General features: G+C 40.0%; 1 protein-coding gene across 3 annotated transcripts in view; it reads left to right on the plus strand.

The window, feature by feature from the left end:
* FYB2 (FYN binding protein 2) overlaps nt 1–20,789 on the plus strand; it is a 106,982-nt gene that overhangs the window by 23,693 nt on the left and 62,500 nt on the right. For all 3 annotated transcript variants that reach the window (XR_001886595.1, XM_017877263.1, XM_017877265.1), the window contains exons 2-4: nt 4,252–4,999; nt 7,933–8,094; nt 9,859–9,892. Coding sequence is in view for 2 of the 3 variants with exons in the window: in XM_017877263.1 (XP_017732752.1) it covers nt 4,252–4,999; nt 7,933–8,094; nt 9,859–9,892 (944 nt within the window). In the remaining variant the exon portion in view is untranslated. The remainder of the gene's footprint in view (nt 1–4,251; nt 5,000–7,932; nt 8,095–9,858; nt 9,893–20,789) is intronic.

A 20,789-nucleotide genomic window follows, 5' to 3' on the forward strand; every position in this document is an offset into this window, starting at 1 on the left:
AACAGGGTTTGCATCACAAGCCCCTTTTCTAGGTTCTCTCCACAGACTTTCTGCCATACATCTCATAATTCTCTGTATTATGTTAAAACAACCAATTTGTGGCTGTCTCCTTCATTTTCTGAGTTCTGAAAGGTCAGAGTTGCCTCATTCATCTTTGTAACCCTAGTGCCTAATGCATAGTAGGCAACCAATAAATATTTTGAGATGACACGAGTTAAATTTTGAAGGAGCAGGAATTTGCTAGTTCAAGAAATTAGAGAGAAAGATGAACATTGCAGGCAGCACATTCAAAGTTACAGCTACATGAAAGGGCAAAACAGGTTTAGGAGAATGTCAGCAATTTGGTGAGGCTAGAAAGAAGAAAGCATGTTGGGGGGAGGCCCAATGTGATGCTGGAGCATTAAGAGGGTCAGGATTAGGATGGCTCTTATGTGCTAAGCAAAAGAATTTGAGCTTATTTGAAAGCTTTGGGGATGTTAAATTGAAGGTTTTAAAACATGTAAGGGACTTACATGACCAGATTTGTTTTTAAAGAGGTTTGTCTAACAGCTGAGTAAATGGTGGATTAGAGGGGCTCAGAATGGAAGCAGAGAGACCATGAAGAAGTCATTCCAACAGTAAGTGAGGAAGAATTGAAGGGAGGAGCTCATGGGCTGCTTAAGAGTTCAGATCAGTGGGATTTGGGGATTGACTAGCTGTGGCAGCTGAAAAATGGAGCATGGTTTTAACCAGAAGGACCCTATGGCCACTTCCCAAACCATCTTCATGCAGTTTTCCTTATGTCCTCAAAACTGAACTTCCACCTATGGGTGATGGATAATACAAAACAAAATGCATCACATCTATTTCCCATTGATTGTAAGGAAAATAAAATCTAAATATTAGTGCCAGAAGGGGCTTTGGAGATCACCCAGTCCAACCTCTAATTGGATGTATGACTGAGCTAGAGAGAAGAAATTACTTTTCTACTATAGCTCTGAAAATCAGTGGTAGGCACTGAGTCACCATTGCATCATCTGCTTAATTTTCCACATAGCACTCTGTCTCTCATATTCTCTTGTGTAATTGCTTATTTTCTGTCTCTCCTTGACATTAGAATAGAGCCCTTGACTGTCTAAAACAATGTTTGGTCTGTATGTAGATACTTAATGAACATGTGTTGAAAGAGTAGAGAGCCAGGTATAATCAGGTTTGCTCCCTGCTGAACCAGTGATCTTTGCACAGAACCTTGGTTTGGAGGTTATCAAATCCGTAATTCTATTTCATACTAGGGTTTGCTTAATTAATCCTGCAGAGACTAAAATCTAAGCAATAACATTGTACAGTAGTTCTCCATGTGGCTTCAAATAGTGAAGAACTGAAAATAATCATTATATTACTTTAAAAATATTAACCACTGACAAACTCATAACCATTAGGATGGCTATTGTAAAAAAAAAAAAAAAGTGTTGGTGAAGATGTGGAGACATTGGAACCCCTGTACATTGTTGGTGAGAATGTAAAATGGTGCAGTTGCTATGGAAAACAGAAGGGAGGTTCCTCAAAAATTAAAAATAGAACTACCATATAATCCAGCAATTTCACTTCTGGGAACATACCCAAAAGGACTGAACATAGGGTCTCAATGAGGTATCTGTACACCTATGTTTATAGAAGCATCATTCATAATAGCTAAGATATGGAAGCCACCCAACTCTCCGTGGATGGATGAATGGATAAACAGGATGTGTTATATATACACTATGATACATTAGTTAGCCTTAAAAAGGAAGGAAATTCTAACACATGCTTCAACATGGCTAAACCTTGAGGCCATTGTAATAAGTGAAATAAGACAGTTATAAAAAGACAAATACTCTATGATTCCTCTTATACAGTACCTAGAATAGTCAAATTCAGAGACAGAGTGTAGAATGAGAGGACAGAATATGGACTTGTTTAATGGATATGGAGTTTTATTTTTGCAAGACGTAAAGAGTTCTGGAGATTGGTTGCATAACAGTGTGAATCTACATAACACTGCCAAACTGTACACTTAGAGATGGTTAAGATGACATGTTTTGTGTGTATTTTACCACAATATAAAAATATTTATCACTGAGGTGTGTATATCTGTTATCTCATTTGATTCTTACATTAACCCTGAACTGCTGTCAGAAATATAAGTTTCATTTTATAGTGAGGAAAATAAGGCTCAACAAAGTGAAGTGAATTGCCCAAGGCACATAAGTGGAAAATGGATAAGCAGAGTTTCACACTCAGATCTCCTGATTTCACGCCCAGTGCTGGCTTCTGCCACATCAGGGGAGAGAAAGTATGGTTGAATTAACTTGCTGCTGGCTGCATTGTGAATTAACACCTGCTGGCTGTGTGTGTGCGTGTGCATGTGCACGTGTGTGTGTGTTACAGAGATAGAGAACAGATATGAAAAAGGAAGGAGAGTGCATGTACTTAAGCTCCGAGACACTCGCTTCATGCTTCTCGTTCAATTTCCCTCCCTTCCAAAATCTTCAGAAGGCAGGTGTGAGTCAACTGTAAATACAGAGAGAAAAGGTCGCCCAACATTTCCTAACCTGGCAAAATCAAAAGTCACTGCCATAGACATGGTCTGTGTACATGAAATTAAAAACCTTTAAGATGATCAGGAGAGGACAGTGGCTCTTACTTTTTGCAATGGCTCCATTAGACATTACCCTACTTCCTATGAAAGCAAAAGATGACAGAACACATTTACAAAATCTAATGTGGTCTAGTGGGAGGAAGAAGAACCAGCAGGAAGAGCATGGAGCAGGAGTTAAGCCTACACCTACTTGGCCAGACCGCCAATCAATTCACTGTATAAACCCAGTCATGCTCCTTCTTCTGCCACAAAGGTTGGGCTCCCATTACTACCATTATTTTCATATGCCAAATTGGAGCTGAATTTAAAGGGAAGAGCAAGATCATTTTCCAAGGGGAGTTAAGAATGCAAGAGGGTCATCTAGCCTCTTATAAAGAACTTTTATTTATCATGGGCCTACTATGTGTCAGGCACTGTAATGGACATTTCACTTATAATGGCCCTAATCCTGCTACTGTTTGATAACTTATTTTTATGAGGCACTTAGAGGGAAGATCGAGTTCCCCAGAGTATTTCCATAGAGGATAAAGAGTGGAGTCTTCATATGAACATAGGTCTATTTCCAAAGTTTGTTCTTTTCTCCATACCATAGTGTTAAGTTCAACAGCCAAGATATAAAAAGCTAAGGAAGTAACAAGGAGACAAGAAAGAAGTTAGCTGTGTCTATCATCCACAAGTGAAAGCTTTTTTTTTTTTTCAACTTTCATTTTAGGTTCAGGAAGTAAAGGCACATGGCACATGTTTGCTACATGGGTAAATTGTGTGTCACTGAGGTTTAGTGTATGAATGATTCCATCACCTACGTAGTGATCACAGTACCCAACAAGTAATTTTTCAACCTTTCTCCCTCTTCGTCCCTTCACCCCCTCATAGTCTCCAGGGCCTTTTGTTTTCATCTTTATGTCCATGTATACTCAGTGTTTAGCTCCTACTTATAAGTGAGAACATGCAGTAGTTGATCTTCTGTTCATGTCCTTTGTCCATTTTTTAATGGAGTTTTTTTTGCATATTGAATTAAGTTCTCCAGGTGAAATATTGATGGATTAGTAGGCAGTGAAGTGCAAGAAAAGTGTTGACAAGCTGATGGGGATGCATTTTGTGAGCAAGAACACAAAGCAAACTCCAGGTGATAGAGAGTAGGAGGGTCTAAAAAAATTGTAAACAGTTCTGTTTGGTTTAAGGGTAGTTGTGTTTGGCTGTGGTTGGAGATCATAATTCCACCATCTTTTGAGCTAGTTGGGACTGCATTGTGAAGAACCTTGAATTCTGTATAAAGCAGTATGGAATTTATTTTTATAGGCAGTGGGGAGCCATCAAAAGTTTGTATCAAGGGGTTTCTCCACTGTTTTTAGTACTATCTATAGGTGTTCTTTACATGCTGTGAGAAAATTAAACATCCCTGGAGTGTTTAAAAAAGAGATAGTGTTTTCATTCTATCTCATATAGACAATAGCATTGCTGGCTAACATTGCCCAGAAGCAGTTGCATTGTATCAGCAGTTAGAGTCCCTTAACATGGTGAGATCAGTGAGATCTAATCCCACTGGCTTTTTTTCTTGGAATAATGAGACACTTGTTTTTGTTGTTGTTGTTGTTTGTTTTTGTTGTTTGTTTGATTATTCTTTGCTTTAGGAAGGGGTAAGAAGCTTCAAGGAACTTCGAGCCAAATTTCAAAATCTTGATGCTCCACCTCTTCCAGGACCTATTAAACTCCCAGCAGGAGTTTCTCCAAACGGTGACATTGGAGACAAACAGTCAACTCAAATTTTGGCCAGTGGGAAACCCCTCTCATCCAACCACAAGCAGCGCCCACCACACTGTTCCAGTAGTGAGTCCCGGCCTCTTCAACCTCAGAAAATAAAGTTGGCTCAAAAGACTGAAATTCCAAAATGTTCTAGCTCCCCAGGGCCTCTGGGAAAGTCCACTGTATGTTCTGCAGCAAGTTCACAGAAGGCTTCTCTGCTATTAGAGGTGACTCAGTCAAATGTTGAGATGATCACTAAGGAAAAAGTAGTGGTGGCCAATAGCTTCAGAAACAAACTCTGGAACTGGGAGAAGGTTTCATCTCAGAAAAGTGAAATGTCATCAGCCCTTCTCCTTGCCAACTGTGGAAGTAAGACCTTCCATCTGGAAGGGCAAAAAGCCATGGGGCTTACTCCAGAGGAACCCAGGAAAAAGCTGGAAACAAAAGGAGCCCAGACTCTTCCTTCCCAGAAGCACTTGGTGGCCCCCAAAATATTACTTAATGTCTCTGAAGATCCCTCTTTTGTAATTTCTCATTATATCAGGAAGAACTGGGAAAACCCACGTCCTGAGAAGAGCCCAGCAAGCAGCACCTACCAGCCCATCTATGAGTGTGAGCTTGCCAGCCAGGACCCAGGTAACAAATGTGATCCCCATGGGACAGGGGCTAGGAGGGGTCATCATGTTTTTCTATTTTAAAACCTGTTGACTCAGAGTGGTTATGTATATGACCTGGGTAATGTTGCTCCAGACTTTCAGCGTGATATTCTAGGCCCATTTGCTAAACTGTAATCTTGGGTTTGAGTAAAGTGCTTAATCTCCTGGAATTGCTTTGTGAGATAGCTTTTGGAAAAACTTGGATTTGAATCCTAGCTCGACTTCTTACAAGTTGCATGAATTTAGGCAATCTGTATTGATTCTTAGAGCCTGAGTGCTCTCTTATAACTCAAATCTGTCACCAATCATCTGTCTTGGTAAACAACACAACTATCCTCCTAATTTCTCAGGCCAAAACTTAGGACCCATGCTCTATTTCCCTTCTCTTCCCTCATTCTACACACTGAATCTATCAGCAAACTCTTGGTTTTGCCACCAAGTGCTTGGTTCACCTCAGTATTATGTAAGTTATAAAAGGATAAAGACTGGCTGGGCACAGTGGCTTACACCTGTAATTCGAACATTTTGGGAGGCCAAGGTGGGCAGATTACTTGAGGTCAAGAGTTCAAGACCAGCCTGGCTAACATGGCAAAACCCTGTCTCTATTAAAAATACAAAAATTAGCTGGGCATAGTGGCCTGTGCCTGTAATCCCAGCTACTCGGGAAGCTGAGACACCAGAATTGCTTGAACCTGAGAGGCAGAGGTTGTAGTGAGCCAAAATTGTACCACTTCACTTCAGCCTGGGTAACAGAGCAAGATCCTGTCAAAAAAAAAGAAAAAAAAGAAAAGATAAGGACTGTCTTTTTTTACTACCAAATCCCTAGCACCTAGAAGAAAAAGGCCAGATTGAATAAGTCCTAAAAAAAAATGTGTTGAATGATTGATTAAGTGGATGGAAGGGTGGATGGATGGATCTCCTTACAACCTTGTATGGTTTCTGTTTGTACTTGGAATAGAATCTAAACTACTTGCTTTGTGGTCTTCATGGTCCTGCATGCTGGTCCCTGTTTTGTGTCTGACTTATCTCCTACCTCTCCTCCCCTAGCTCTCTGCCCATGGTCAACACACTAGATTTCTTGCTGTTCCTTAAACAGGCTTTGTCAAGCCTTGGGACCTTTGCACTTGCCATTCCCTCTTCCTCAAAAACTCTTTTCTTTAAGATTTTGTAGCTGCATTTAGGCCTAAGTTCCAAAAAACTTTCCAAGGTCAGCTTTCTCTAACCTCTCTATATAAAGTATACTGCCTCATGATCAACAGTTTACACTTGTCATCCTACCTTATTTCCTTCATAGAACTAATGGATCTCTGTAATGATCTTGTTTATTTGTTTACTCGTTTATCATCAGTCTCTTGTTATTAGAATAAAAATTCGTGAAGGTAGGACTATACAAGTTCTTGTTCTCAACTCTATCCCCACTTCCTAGAACAATACCTGGAATATAGTAAATAAATAGTTATTGATGAAGGGATGAGGAAGAAGAAAAGACAGATGGGAAGAAAGATGTATGGGAAGGAGGGATGAGAGAAAGGAAAGAAGAATGTATTATCTACCAGATGGAGCTATTGAGACAGTTAAATGAGATAACAGTTGTAAATTACTTAGCACAGTGCCTGGTAAAAACTCCAAGCCCAATTAGTAAGTGATAATTAATATTCACATGTCTTCTACCTAATTTGATGATGACTGAAGTTTTTGACAATGCTACTTGTAATTAAAGCCTAGGAAGAAAGGAACTTTGGGCCTGAGTTTCTGGGGATGTAACCCGCTGTGGGTGAAGCAATAAGGAAGCTTTCCCTCCCTTCCAGCTTGTGGAGGAGAGTGTAGGAAGTCTCCCAGAGGTATATGCAAAATGCTAGGCCACTTCTTAAGTTTTCGCATGAATGGCCCGTGTAGTCAACTACTGTCTTACATAAGTCAAAAATCAAAGCAGTTGGATTACATAAGATTTTGTGCTATTTTCAGTGTAAAGGGCAGATATGATTTTCATGTATAATATTGGACTTTCTGTTGGAGTTAGATTTAAGACTGCAGAGGACAAATATATATAAAATTGGAACTTTCCTGGAAAATTCCAGGACACAGGTGCCCAGATATCATGAAGTCAGTCTTGAAGCCAGTCCTAGGCTATGAGCCCTGGAAATCCCAGATCAATTCTTATTCCTCTTTGTAGAGCCAGTATTATTTGCATGTCATAAGTGCTTGAAGAATCCTTTCAGTAGTCACAGCCTCTCTCCTGTGAAGGAGGCCCTGTGCTTGGTGCTGGGGGATCAATATGACACCATCCCCACCCACAGAAGCCCACGTTTAATGGGAACAGAGATCAGTACCTCCAATGTGCCATGATATTGATGTAGTGGTATTAACAATGTGCTACAGGGATACAAATCAGAGGTTGATTCCGGCCTTGATTCCTGTGAGAAATCAAGAAAAGCTTTCTAGAGGAGGTGTCATTGGAGCAGAGCCTAAAAAGAATGAATTGAAGTTTGCCAAAAAAGGGAATAGTGTTCCAGAACCAAGAAAAACATGATCAGAATTTTGGATATATGAGAGCTTTTTAAGGCTATCTAAATCAAATCTGGAGAATGGAGAAGCCAGTGATGCATGTGAAAAATATTTGGGCTTTAAGTGGTGGGAAGCAAGACATATAATACGCCAAACAAAGAATCTAGAAACACAGATGGGTGCCTTGTGGTGTAGAAATGGCAGAGATGGAGTGACCGATTTCATGCTGAGGAAATCCTTAAAGCAGCAGCATGGCAATTGATCAGGTTTATGTATTGATCAGGGCATGAACTGTTGGGTGGAGAATAGATTGGACAGGACTGAGATGGAGGCAAGGAAACCAGTTTTACCCAACAAGCTGTGATATGAAAATAATCATAACCTACATTTTTTACTGTCTGTGTTCAGAAAAACAGTCAGATGTCAGACATCACCACCTTCCCAAAATGAAGCCACTGCCCTCCATCAACTCCCTGGGTCCTCCTCCCCAAAAGCCTTCAAGACCTACCATCGTGAACCTCCAGGCCTTTCAGAGGCAGCCAGCTGCTGTTGCCAAGACTCAAGGGGAAGGTAAGGAAATGCACAGGGCCCTACACATGGCCAACCAGGAGTCACCTCCGTCTCTACATCTTCTCCCAGGTGACCATGCAGCTGCTGTTTTTCATGAGGCTGGACATCCATCACTGCTTATTCTCATCTAGGGGCTGTGGCAGCTTGCCCACGAAATGACGTCTCTGTGGGAATTCGCCCCTTATCGCTCCTAGACCAGCCCACCTCTCCTGAGAGCACTGCATTTGATCACTGGGAATCTGTCCAAGAGGAAGAAAACAAAAAGTTGCTGAGCAGGGAGTCACGGAACCTTTGTGTTTCCTGCAAACCTGTGTTGTCAACACAATCCATTGGTTCGGGAGAAGTGGGGAGGGAGTGAAAAGGGAGAAAGTCAGTGTGAACTTGACCTGAAATCCTTAGCCGGGGTGGGGGGTGGTGGCCTCAGGCCTCTGTGATCTGCTTTTGGTAATTAATTGAAAGCCTACAACCCCCAACCCTCTGATCCTTTCCAGAAACTGAAACATCTTTGGAAGCCATTTTTTCTGTGCTATTTTGTGTCTTCTACTATTTAAAGGAACACCTCTCATCCCTTACCACTCCCACCACAATCTGATCTTGCTGACATTTTAAATGCCTTAGCTTATGTTTGCTCTAATGAAACACAAGATGAACATACACTTCGGGACAAAATGTACTGCTGTGTTAACATTTATTTTACTGTGACCGTCAGCACCAGCAGATGGCAGATACACTGAGAGAGCTAGTGCAGTCTTTGTTCGTTTTAACTGCTTTGGGCAACTTCATGGTTAAATGACTCTAACTTCATGATTCTCAAACTTGAGTGTACATCAGAATCACCTAGAGGACTTGTTAAAACACAGATTGCTCGGCCCCGTTCTCAGTTTCTGGTTCAGTTGGTCTGAGTTGGAGCCTGATAATTCACCTTTTAACAAGTTCCCAGAGGGTGCTAATGCTGCTGGTCCAGGGACCACACTTTGAGAACCACTGCTACAAGTCATCTTAAGTCTTATCCTAAAAGGAAATTCTATATGGGGAGATAGGCTCTTATAAGTATACTTTACTGATATGGCCAGCTCCAAATCAAAGAAGGATAAATGTGATTTTTATAAACATTAAACAATTCAGGCCTCAAATAATCTCTCTGAATGAGAAGAAGGTTTATCAAACAACATAGAAAAACGTACTAAGTCTTTTGTAATAAAATGGGCGTCTGTACTCACTAGCTATTTAAGTTTGGGTTTGTTAATCACTGAGCCTCATTTTCCTTATCTATAAAATGGGGATAATGTTCCTTATCTGTAAAGTGGGGTACCACTGATCTCTTAGGATTATTGTGAGGATAATGAGACATGATGCCAGGAAAGAGCTTAAATAGTGCTTGGAATACCAGGAAGTGTTCTGTAAATGTTCAAGGTTATTTCAAACGAACATTGAGCAGCAATAATCTCTGTACCATGTCCTGTGATGGAAATGAGAGATTAAGAGATAAACCCCACAGGGGTTCTGGTCTTTAAGGAGGTCAAAGTCTAATGCAAGAGATTGTATCCATAAATAAGAAATTGTACTGTAAAGTGTGGGTGAGCACTGCAATGCAGGAACAGGTATCCCCTGGGTGGGTGCTGGGGTGGAGGTAAGGGATGTTTCAGGCATAGGCAAGCTTCCATTCTCCACATTACCTATGGGGTCACGTCATTGCACAAGCATCATTCACTTTAACCAGTCTGTGCAAACACCTCTTTTTCACTCTGCCTCTTTCTCTTGCAGTGACTGTGGAAGATGGCTCCCTGCCTCCAGAGAGGTAAGTACATGCTCCTTAGTTGTGTAGGAACGTAGCCCATCACAGGGGCTACTTAGCCTGCTCCAGAGCAGGCAATTAGCACAAACCAAGAATCTGTATTTCTCAGAAGAGTTTCAGAAGGAGTGATTTATAAGCAGCAAATTGCAACTTTTGCTGTAAACAAAAGATTAAATAAATTGTATTTAACATGTGCTGACATTAAGTTGCAAAGATAGTCCTCACAGGTACTTTTTTAATTATATAGTTGGGTTCAGTAAATTGAAACATCACCCTTCATAGTCATAAATTGAATTAGAGGCTAAAGAATGCTCTGGGCAGCTGGTGTGATATTAGGAATCAGTAATGGGATAAAGGATGTTTTATTTTTGGTGCACTCCTTCTAAGAATTTTGCCATAGAAGTGTCAGTTCATTAACTCACTTAACCAAATAATATCTATTGAGACCTTTGATGTGTCAGGCACTCAGCTGGCTGCTTTATACACATTTTTCATTCTGTTGTCTCAAGAGGGCTGCACAGTCGCTGCTGCTGCTCACTTTTTTTTTTTTTTTTTTTTTGAGACAAAGTCTGGCTCTGTTGCCCAGGCTGGAGTGCAGTGGCATGATCTCGGCTCACTCCAACCTCCGCCTCCCAGGTTCACACCATTCTCCTGCCTCAGCCTCTCGAGTAGCTGGGACTACAGGTGCCCGCCACCACGCCCGGCTAATTTTTTTGTATTTTTAGTAGAAACAGGGTTTCACCGTGTTCGCCAGGATGGTCTCGATCTCCTGACCTTGTAATCTGCCCGCCTCGGCCTCCCAAAGTGCTGGGATTACAGGCGTGAGCCACTGCACCCAGTCGCCGCTCACATTTTATCACTCAAGACGCTTGTGCTCAGAAAGTTTGCCACTTGCTGAGCCATGATTCCAACCCAGATGTGCCATAACCACATTGTTTATATACCTCACCTCCCTCACAAAGATGTTCCCTGTTCTCAAAAAGGTTAGTCTTAGAAGAAGATCCAAACTTAACAACAAATAATCATATTACTTATTCCTTTATCAAATGTTTACAATGGTAAAGTGTGTTAAGTTTTGTAATAGAGGCAAGGACAAGATTCAGAGGCTGCACTAAGGAGGAAGTTGTTACATCTCCTTGGGAGGGTCAGAGAAGTCTTTAAAGAAGTATCATTTCTCCATTGCTAGAGTAATGCTACATAATAACAATAAAACTTTCATAGCATACATGTGTCTGTGGGGTACAGTTGATCTGGGCTGGGGTCAGCTGGGTTTGCTCATATGTTTGCAGTAGACTGCAGGCTGTCTAGGCAACTTTGTGATATTGGCTAAGGTGGCTCACATATTGGGGGGAAGCTTACAGTTGGCTGATCTAGGATTGCGTTGGCTGGGATGGCTGGGCACCTTGACTTGGCACCATCTGTCTCTCCTCATCCAGCAAGCTAGCCCAGGGACACCCTTCTACAGTCACTGCTAACAAGCAAGACAACCCCAATCACACCAGCACTTTTCAAGCCCTTGCTGTGTTACAGTTGCTAATATCTTATTGGTCCAAGCAAGTAATGTGGCCAAGCCCAGAATCAGAGTGGGAGGGTGCTGAAAGTTTCATGGCAAAAAGCAGGGATGCAGGAAGGAGTGAAGAATGGGGTATTGAACCAGTCAACCTATCCTTGAAGAGGAAACATTTGAAATGAGTATTGAAGATGCATATTTGCAGCATAGCATGGGAAAGGACACTGTAGGTAGAGGCAGGAGGTGTGAAGCAACATGTTTAATTTGTGGAAACTAGAAATAAGTACAGTTAGAGTGTAGAAAGTATAGAAATGGATTGTAGAGGTAAAGAGGAACCACATCACAGAGGATCTTGTACAACAGGGAATTGATAAGACAATCTTATTCAACAAGGAACTGGTAGTGTGGTGTTAGACACCATGTGCTCTGGGAACTCCTGGGTTTGTCGTCCCTTTGAAAAAGTTAAATGACAGCACAAGACAGGTCAGTGAAGACATGTTCTATGTGCATTTATGTGAAAGAGAGAAAATAAATGGCTCAGGCAATGGTTTGCGCCAGTTACTCAATGAACATAGGTCCCAGTATGACAGTTTGAAGGGACAGTGTACCTCTGCTGTGCCCTCAGTTGCTCTTGGTTCTTTTGTATTGTGAACATCTCAGTAGGATTGAGTGTAAGGTGACTGTTGTGTTTAACTAGATACATGTTTTTCCTACAGATTGGTTCTAATCTAACCTGACCTCTTCTCTGGCATTTAAATCAAAGAAACAGTAATCTGTTTCAACATGGAGGATAAACTTGCTGTGATGGCCCATTGGTCAGTCTCCACATGGTACCATCTTGCTGAGGGATTTACAGGGGCCATTTTGACTGTTCTGTCCTTTCACGCTGATTTTGGAACCTAACCTCCCTCTGCAATGAGGTTTCACTAAACAGTGATTATGATGTGGGCCACAGCGCTGAAAGAGTGAAAGACAAAAGATAAAGAGGGGCCAGAAAACTTAGGGCAACTTCGTGGAAGATGAAAGAACTAGAGCTGTATCCTGCATAATAGGTAGGAATTAGATAGGTTTACTTATGTGTTCTCTTTTGTGAGACCATAAAGTGGTGAGGCATGGTATTGTTCCCTGATATAAACACAGTTCTGACATGTAGTTGATCTCAGATGTAGTTGATGGGTGGATGGATGAATGGGCAGAAGGACAAACAGATAGACCAATTGATTTATAATATAGAGATACAACATGTTTGAAAGCAAGGAGTTTGGGAAGGAAATAAGCAGACGAAAGGAGACTCTAAAGAGAAAGAAATACACAGACAAAAAATACTCTAATGTATAAAAATAAGAGATGAGGATGGATCCTAAAATGCATTAAGTGCCATGGTAAAAAGTTCAGACTTTATCTCTCCAATGATAAGTTAGTCTGAACAAGTAAATGCCATATTGTGCAATAGCTTTAGCTGTAACTTCCATGGAAACTGGCGCTTGTTTAGGAAGAGCATCATCCATGTTCTTGGTATTAACCTTCAATTCAGAGATTAGATTAAAAATAGTATGTGTAGGCTCTCATTACTGGAAGGAGATGTGCTGACTTCCAGGCCACATAGCACAAAGTTAATGAAAGCCTGGGTTTTGATCCAATCCCTAGAACTTAACACCTGTGTAACTTTGGGAAAATGCTGTAACTTCTGCAAACCTTAAAACAAAACAAAACCAAAAAAAAACTTCTGCAAAATTCTCAAAACATCTAAGGACTACATTCGTCTCCAAATTAAAACTCTCATTATTTTCAACCATAATGTATAAAACAGGAGTCTTTGTGTTCTAGCTGTATTTCTTTGGATGTGTATTTTAATCATCTTAAAGGTCTATATCTTAAGATCTGCTCAGTTTCTACTTTTGTGAAATGATGATGTTGTTATTACCTAACTCATACTAGTGTGGTGAGGGTAAATAAAATAATGATCTTAAAGTGTTTAGGGCAGTGCCTAGCATCTAGAGAGTGTTCAATAAACCTTGCTTAGCTATTATATAACCTCCCAGCAGGGCAAGAATCTATGCTGAGAACTTTAGCATATGCTGAGAATTTCTATGCTGAGAAATTCATTCATGAGGAGCTCAACACCTGGAGAGTCTTATATTTTTCTTCATCAGAGCCAATTCTATTCATTCAACATGTATTTATTGAGCATCCACTATGGCCCAAACACTTACATACATTGAAAATATAGCAGTGTACAAAACAAAATAACACGCGTGCACACACACACACTGCTTTGTTTATTTATTTATTTCAAAGTCCTTCAAGCTGATCTGGAAAAAGAATTGACCTCCCTACCCAAACTCTCAACCATATGTCTAATAAATACTCTTTGGTACAACAGGCATCATATTTACCCCCTCTTTACATCTAAGGACTACTTTCTTCTCTAAATTAAAACTCTCATTATTTTCAACCATAATGTATAAAATAGGAGTCTTTGTGTTCTAGCTGTATTTCTATGTATACATATTTTCATCGTCTTAACCTAGCACACTTACAATAGCCATCTTTCATTTCTGGACCTCTTTGTGTCTAAAATATGAGAAGTGACATTGTATAAAGGAACAAGTGCAGGTTCTGAAGTCGTATTGGCACAGATTTAAACCCCTCTTCCATACCTTAGATAAGCCATTTAACAGCTCAGATCTTTGATATACATATCTGTAAAGTGGGCACAATATTATTATTTACTTTATTGCCATCAAGGCCAAGTGAGATAAATTATATCAAGCATGGAACACACAAAAGAAACTCAATGAGTCTCAGTTTCTCTAAACCTTGGCCTCTCCATCCCTCATTACCTCTGAAATATTAATGTCTCATTAGTTCCCAACAGTGAGATGGCTCTTTGGAGATTATTCTTTGTCATCACTCTTTTATGCAAACCAAGCTGGCTGGCATCTCTTTTGAATAAGCAGCCCCTATTTGTGTGAGCAAAGCAGGTTAGTCCCAGGGCAGCAATCAGCACGGGTCTCTGTCGGTACTTAGCGGAGCTGGCTAATATTTTATTCATTAGCTATAAATATGGCTTTTCTCCCATTAAGAAGTGTCAGAGATAGTCCTGACTCAGGGAATCTGACTCAGACACATAAAAGAGGTACTGTTTATTTTGGGAGTAGGAAGATGACAGCAGTGTTTCTCAGGGGAGGGTCTGTGGGTGAATTCTCAAGAGTTTACCATTTTCTCTCTTGAAGTTTTTAATTTTGTGTTTTCATTTTGAGATAGTCTTTAAATGCTCATAAGCTTTTAAAATAAATCTATCAGCTTTTATTAAAAGTTGATACACTTATTTTGAATCTTCCCGAGGACTTATTTTATGCCCAGTACTTGGAAACATATATGTGTATTTGTATTTTTGCAGTTTCTATCCCAAGCAGAGTGGGAAACACGGGGTCTTCTAGGGCTGGGCAGATCATGTGACTGTCTCTAGGACCTGTGTCAGGCAGTGGGCAGTGGCTGATCCCGTGGAAGTGAGGAATAGATGCCTTATCAAAGGCCTTCAAGTAAAATAATGATAATTACAACAACACTATAACCAAAAAAAATGCATTTACAGTACTGATTTGCATAGTAATAAGTACTATAAACAAAAATTTTAAGAGTATTAGAGTAATAATGAGGGACTGAGAGTGAAATAAAGCTTAGGATGGTCAAGAAAGGCCTCTCTGATTGATTACTGGGTACAATTATATAGTTAAATAGAAGAAATAAGAACTAGTGTTTGATAGATCAGTGGGGTGACAATAATTAACAATAATCTATTGTACATTTCAAAACAGCTAGAATAGAGTAATTCAAATGTTCTTAACATAAAGAAAATTATGATAAATATCCCAATCACCCTGATTTGAGCTTTACACATCATATGAATGTATTAAAATATCACATTACCCTGAAAATATGTACATCTACTATGAATCGATCAAAGAAAGACCTCTCTGAGGTAGTAGCATTGGGTTGAGAACTGAATAAGGACCCAGTCCAGTTAAAGGAAGATCTAGGAGATGAACATCCCAGGAAAGAAAATAGCTGGCACAGAGACTAAAGGGAGAACAACCCTTAGCACGTTTTAAAGAAGGAGAAAGGGGTTGGAATCTCGGCTAAAGCACAGTGAGCTCAGGAAATGGGGGTGGAGTATCTTGTGAGCTGTGGAAGTAATTTGGATTTTGCTCTAAATGCATTGGGAAGACATTGGAGAGTTTTAACCCAGGAAGTGACATGAGCTGACACTTCTTTTGTAAAGATAATTCTAGCTGCTGTATAAATAATAAATTTCACGAGAAAATAGGTGGAAACAGAAAGTGGCCTAGAAAGCCATTGCAACAACCACAGTAAAACTAGCAACCCACACTCAGTGTTTATTCTAAGTACTTTACACATGATTTCATTTATGACAATTTTAAGAAGCAGATAGTACTGTCCCATTTTATAGATAAGGACACTGAGTCACAGAGAAGTTAAGTAACTTGACATGCACAGGGTAGTCAAAATGAAATAAAAGAAGTTGATGGATTCAAGATTTGTTTTGGAGGAAAACAGCAATCACTGGATCAGCTGTGGGGAGTGAGATGTGAGGGAAAGAGAAGAATCTAGGACAACATGGAGGTTATTTGCTGTTCCCATCATTGTTGATATTAAAATAGGTGAAGTGCTTGGCACACAATCAGTGCAAGACAAGAAGGATCCTTCCTGAAAGGTCTTTGAGCTTGTTTTCTACTTAATAACAGCAACAACAAAAAGCATATCATTGTGCCTTTGTACATGTATGACAGAATCACTTAAGGCTAGCTGTAAAATTGTTTGCAACTACAGTGCTCTTTCCTGAATGGCTGCACTTCAGGTAATTAAGACTGGTGCAGACCTGACCTGATTGACCAACAACAAAACAGCCTCCTTGTAGTGATATTCAAGAGGTGAAAGCAGGCCAGGAAATCCCAGCATGCTGGGATAAATTGAATCGCTACAGGAAAGAATGAAGAGAAGGAATTTTTTTGAAGCCTGTGTCCTGCCTGTGGAGTTTCAGACCCAGAACATTGAGGTAGTTTCAGCTTAAGCCACTTCAATAATTTCTTATTATCCCTTTTTAATTGGACTTCAGGGGACACAACAGGGCCACTGATTGCCTGCTTTTCATGAGGAGCAGTGAATTTACTGAGTTTTTCTCTTCTTTCTTGTTTTCAAATATTCCTCCTCAAAGAAAAAAAAAAAAAAAAAACCTCACCTATAACTTCTATTTATTGAGCACTTTCCATAGATAAAGACTTGTACCTTATGTCCACGCTCTCATTTTAAAACTCCCAGCTACAACCACCCATGTGGTACAGTAAGTGCTTTGTGCACTCGCTGACCAGAGAGTCAGGTGAAGGCTTTTAGGGTGATGCAACTGGATCAGCAGCACCAGGGCTTACCTAGTCAGCCTGGCTCCAGAACACAGTCTCTCAACTACCACCCCAGGCTGCCTTACTGAGGATTCAAAGAACACTTTACCTACAACAAAAGAGGGCAAGGCTTAATAGACTCATGGCCTGCTCTACACATTGAGCCTGGATATGCTTTGGGCAGGAGTTCTTGAACGCCTGCCTTAGGATTTCATTTTCTGTGCAGAGGGATCTATGTGAGGGAGGCTAGCCTAGGGTAGAGCTAAAATAGGAAAGGTTTTGGAACCAAGCCTTGCTTTTTCTCTTCAGTGGCATTCAGATGATAAGCCAGAAAAGTCACGATTGAGAAGAAACCAGACAATCACAAGTTGCACACTTGGGGCCTAGTTTTGTACATAGGTATATTCAGTAAGGTTGAATAGAAACTACTGTTTGAGTATGACCGCATGCTGAGCACTGCTTAGCCCTTTTATATCTGTTAGACTCATTCTAGACCCATGACTACCTTAGGAGACAATACTAATTGCCACCTATAAAATGGCAATATTATTCATAGTATTTGTATATTGAACATTGAATATTAGTATTAGGATATTGAATATACACAATATTAGTATTGTCATTTTATAGGTGAGAAACCGTGGCTTGCCCTGTTTCAGAGTTTGTCTGGGATGTGAACTCAGGACCAAATTAAAGATTTTCAGCTACGTTATCCTGACTCAGTCAGAATTTTTCCACCATGAAGTGTTTTTGGAGATACCTATTAGACTGTAAATTCCACAAGAGAAGGATCATACATATTTTTCACCTTTATATGTATAGGACCTAGCAAATAGTGGGCATGAAAGCAATAATTATTGAGTGACTGAGTGATGGTCCAGTGGAATAACAGATAAACAAAATGATGGGGAGAAGGATGGATGGACAGAATGATATCATCTTCCATTAACTTTTATGTAAATAAAGAAAACATTTCAAGATTCTGTTCTCTATACATTTCACCTTGGTTTGCATGTCCAATGTTATATCCATCTAATATTGAAGCTAAATAATTAGGACAATCTGAGCACTTCCTTTGCCCTTGCATTTTAGGTAAGGGCTACTGCCATGTGAGAGTGGGGACTCATGTGAGATCCTATTTCCTCAGCTCCTTCTTGGTCTAATGTTCAACTCCAAGTGACACCCTAACAAGAAGCTTGTTCTGATTATTTTAGCCCACATGAGAGGCACTCTCTTTTCTTCTCTCCTATTCTTTGGACTCATTAGTTTTTGAATTAAATATTTGTTTAATTAAACTAATCATTGAGCTCTTAGCATTGAGCTCTTAGCATCCATTTTATATTTGGAATAAAATTCAAAAATGTACTTTTCCCAGGGCCAAGAATATCCTTCCTTATACTTCTTTATACCTATATATATTCTTACAGGTTCCTTATAGGTTTTGGTCACTGATTATTCTCCAAACTCCTCTCCTAAGCCCTCTCACCCTTGCTTCCTCTCTTCCACCCATGTACTAACCTTTGGCTAATCCTCAAACACAACAAGCTTCCCTGATCAATCAGAAGTACTTACATTTTCCTGTGTGTGTCATCATCTCCCAGATCATCACCTGATGGCTCCTTCTTATGCAGAATTCATTTTTTATTTATTCATTCAATAATTATTGAACTGCAACTACGTGCCAGCCATTTTTCTAGATGCTGGAAACGCACCAGGAAATGAACACAAAGTATCTGTCCTCATTAAGTATGTATTTTAGTTGGGGAGAAAAATAACAAACATGATATAAGGCAATGATGTATGCTGAAATGTCAGCTTTCCTGGCTATAGCACATGTTCCCTCACCCAAGATGCTATCTATTTCATATATGATTCTGCTTTATTTTTCTGTTTTTTTAATGAATGCTTTGGATGATAATATTCATTTGACTTATTTATTTTTTATGTTTTTTTTTAGACCATGAGAACCCTGAATTTAAGGATCTTGATTGTTATTTATTTTTATATTCTAGAACAGTACCTGACAGAGAGGGGGAGCTCAATGAGAAAAATTAATGATGTGACTTCATCTACCTGTCTGAGTTCCCAGTGTTTCTGTACGAGCATCAGAGAAGGATATAAACAAAAAAACAGTTGCTAACTGGAAGCCTACAATGTACCAGACACTGGATGAGGCAATGGGTACTGAGCAGCAAGTGATATTCAAGATCCCAGAGCAAGAGAGAAAAAAATTAAACTAGTTTCAAAGAGTAACAAAGTAATTTCAAGACTATGACAGTGACTGAGAAGGGTATACAACAAGTATTGCGGTATACAGAAATAGGTGGGGAGGAGGGCTGTTTGGGAAAGCCGGCTGAAGAAGGGCCTTGCCAAAGGGGACAGAGGTTAGACCTGGTGGTTGAAAAAAAGTTGGTCATACAGAAAGCATTCCATGTAGCAGGAGCAACCTTTGCCAAGTCTTCGAGGTAGTAGAGAGCATTGCATCCTTGTAAAATAGACAGGAGACCAGTGTGGTTGGAGAGTGATGAGTGAGGAAGAGAATGGTAGTACAGGACCTTGGAGACATGCAGAGGGATGAGATCATAAAGGTGGGGAGCATAGTGGTTCTTTTTAAAAACATTATTAAAAACCATAGGACACCTCTGGAAAGTCTTAAGCAGGATTGTGACAAGGTCTGAATTATATTTTGAGAAGATCGTCTTGGCTACTGTGTGGAGAATAGACTATAGAAGGGCCATGGATAATGACAATCAGAATTTTAGGAGAAAAAATATGAATTTGCACAGAGGATGTTGGTGATAAGGTCATTATAAGCAGATGAATCATGTGGACAAAAGCGAAGAGGCAGGAAACAGCCTCATGTGTTCAAGAGCTATGGGTAATTTGACATGATTAGAGTGTGTAGTGGTAAGATGTATATGGGGAAGAGGGCATACAGCATTTAATAGTTGTTCAATAAATGTTGGCTGAAGAACAGAATGGACTTAGACGGCACTCGGCTTAAGACTCAATCAAATCCAGTCTATTTTTTAAATTTTCTGTTTGCCTGGGTGTATCTCGTTTCCCTGTCTAAATTATAAATTATTCAAAAGCAGAGAGATGGTCTAATATTTCTTTCTTACCAGCTGCATAATTAAAATGTGTTTAAATTGAATGAATTAAAAATTAGAAGATTCATGGAGATACATTAGAAGATACATGAAGTTAAGGGCATTGATTTGGGAGTCAGATAACCTTGGATTCACATTTTGAGCTCCACGCACTAGCTGTGTGATCGTGGGAAAGTTATCTGATATCTCTGGGCCTTCTATTTTCTAATATGGGAAGTGGTGAAATCAAATCCTTCCCCCTAGGGATGTTGTGAGGATTGAGATAAATATCTCTAATTCAGCAAAGTAGAATTCGAATGTTATAAGCTCTTAATAAATGGCAGAGATTTGTTGTTTGTTTGTAATAGCAGGGTTTGTCTGTATCAAGGTCGAATACTGTAGGTGGCAGAACAGGCAGTTGGGAGACCAGACTCCTAGTTAAAAGCCTGCCACTAGTTCAGAGGGTGACCTCACTTCCCTCTCTGTAAAACAAATGGGGTTAGATATTATAGTGCACCTCAAAGAAGACACTCTAAAATTTGAAACAAAGATATTGTAAAAATTTGACTTTAGTGATCAAAATTAGGGCTTGTGGTCATTTTGTTTCATGCTGCTGAAGTTGCCACTGGTTTATTAAGAATCTGCTTTTTCAGATCTTGTTCCTAGATGAATGGGAAAAAAAAAAGTCTGCTTTAGTAGTTGTGTGACTTCCTAAAAACACTTAGAAGACAAAGTGCTTTTAGAAAGTCATTCCCAGGGGGCGGAGCAAGATGGCCGAATAGGAACAGCTCCAGTCTCCAACTCCCAGCACGAGCGACACAGAAGACCGGTGATTTCTGCATTTTCAACTGAGGTACTGGGGTCATCTCACTAGGGAGTGC

This window comes from Rhinopithecus bieti, unplaced genomic scaffold (assembly GCF_001698545.2).
Source record: "Rhinopithecus bieti isolate Rb0 unplaced genomic scaffold, ASM169854v2 scaffold_6380, whole genome shotgun sequence".
NCBI classification, from domain to species: Eukaryota; Metazoa; Chordata; class Mammalia; order Primates; family Cercopithecidae; genus Rhinopithecus; species Rhinopithecus bieti.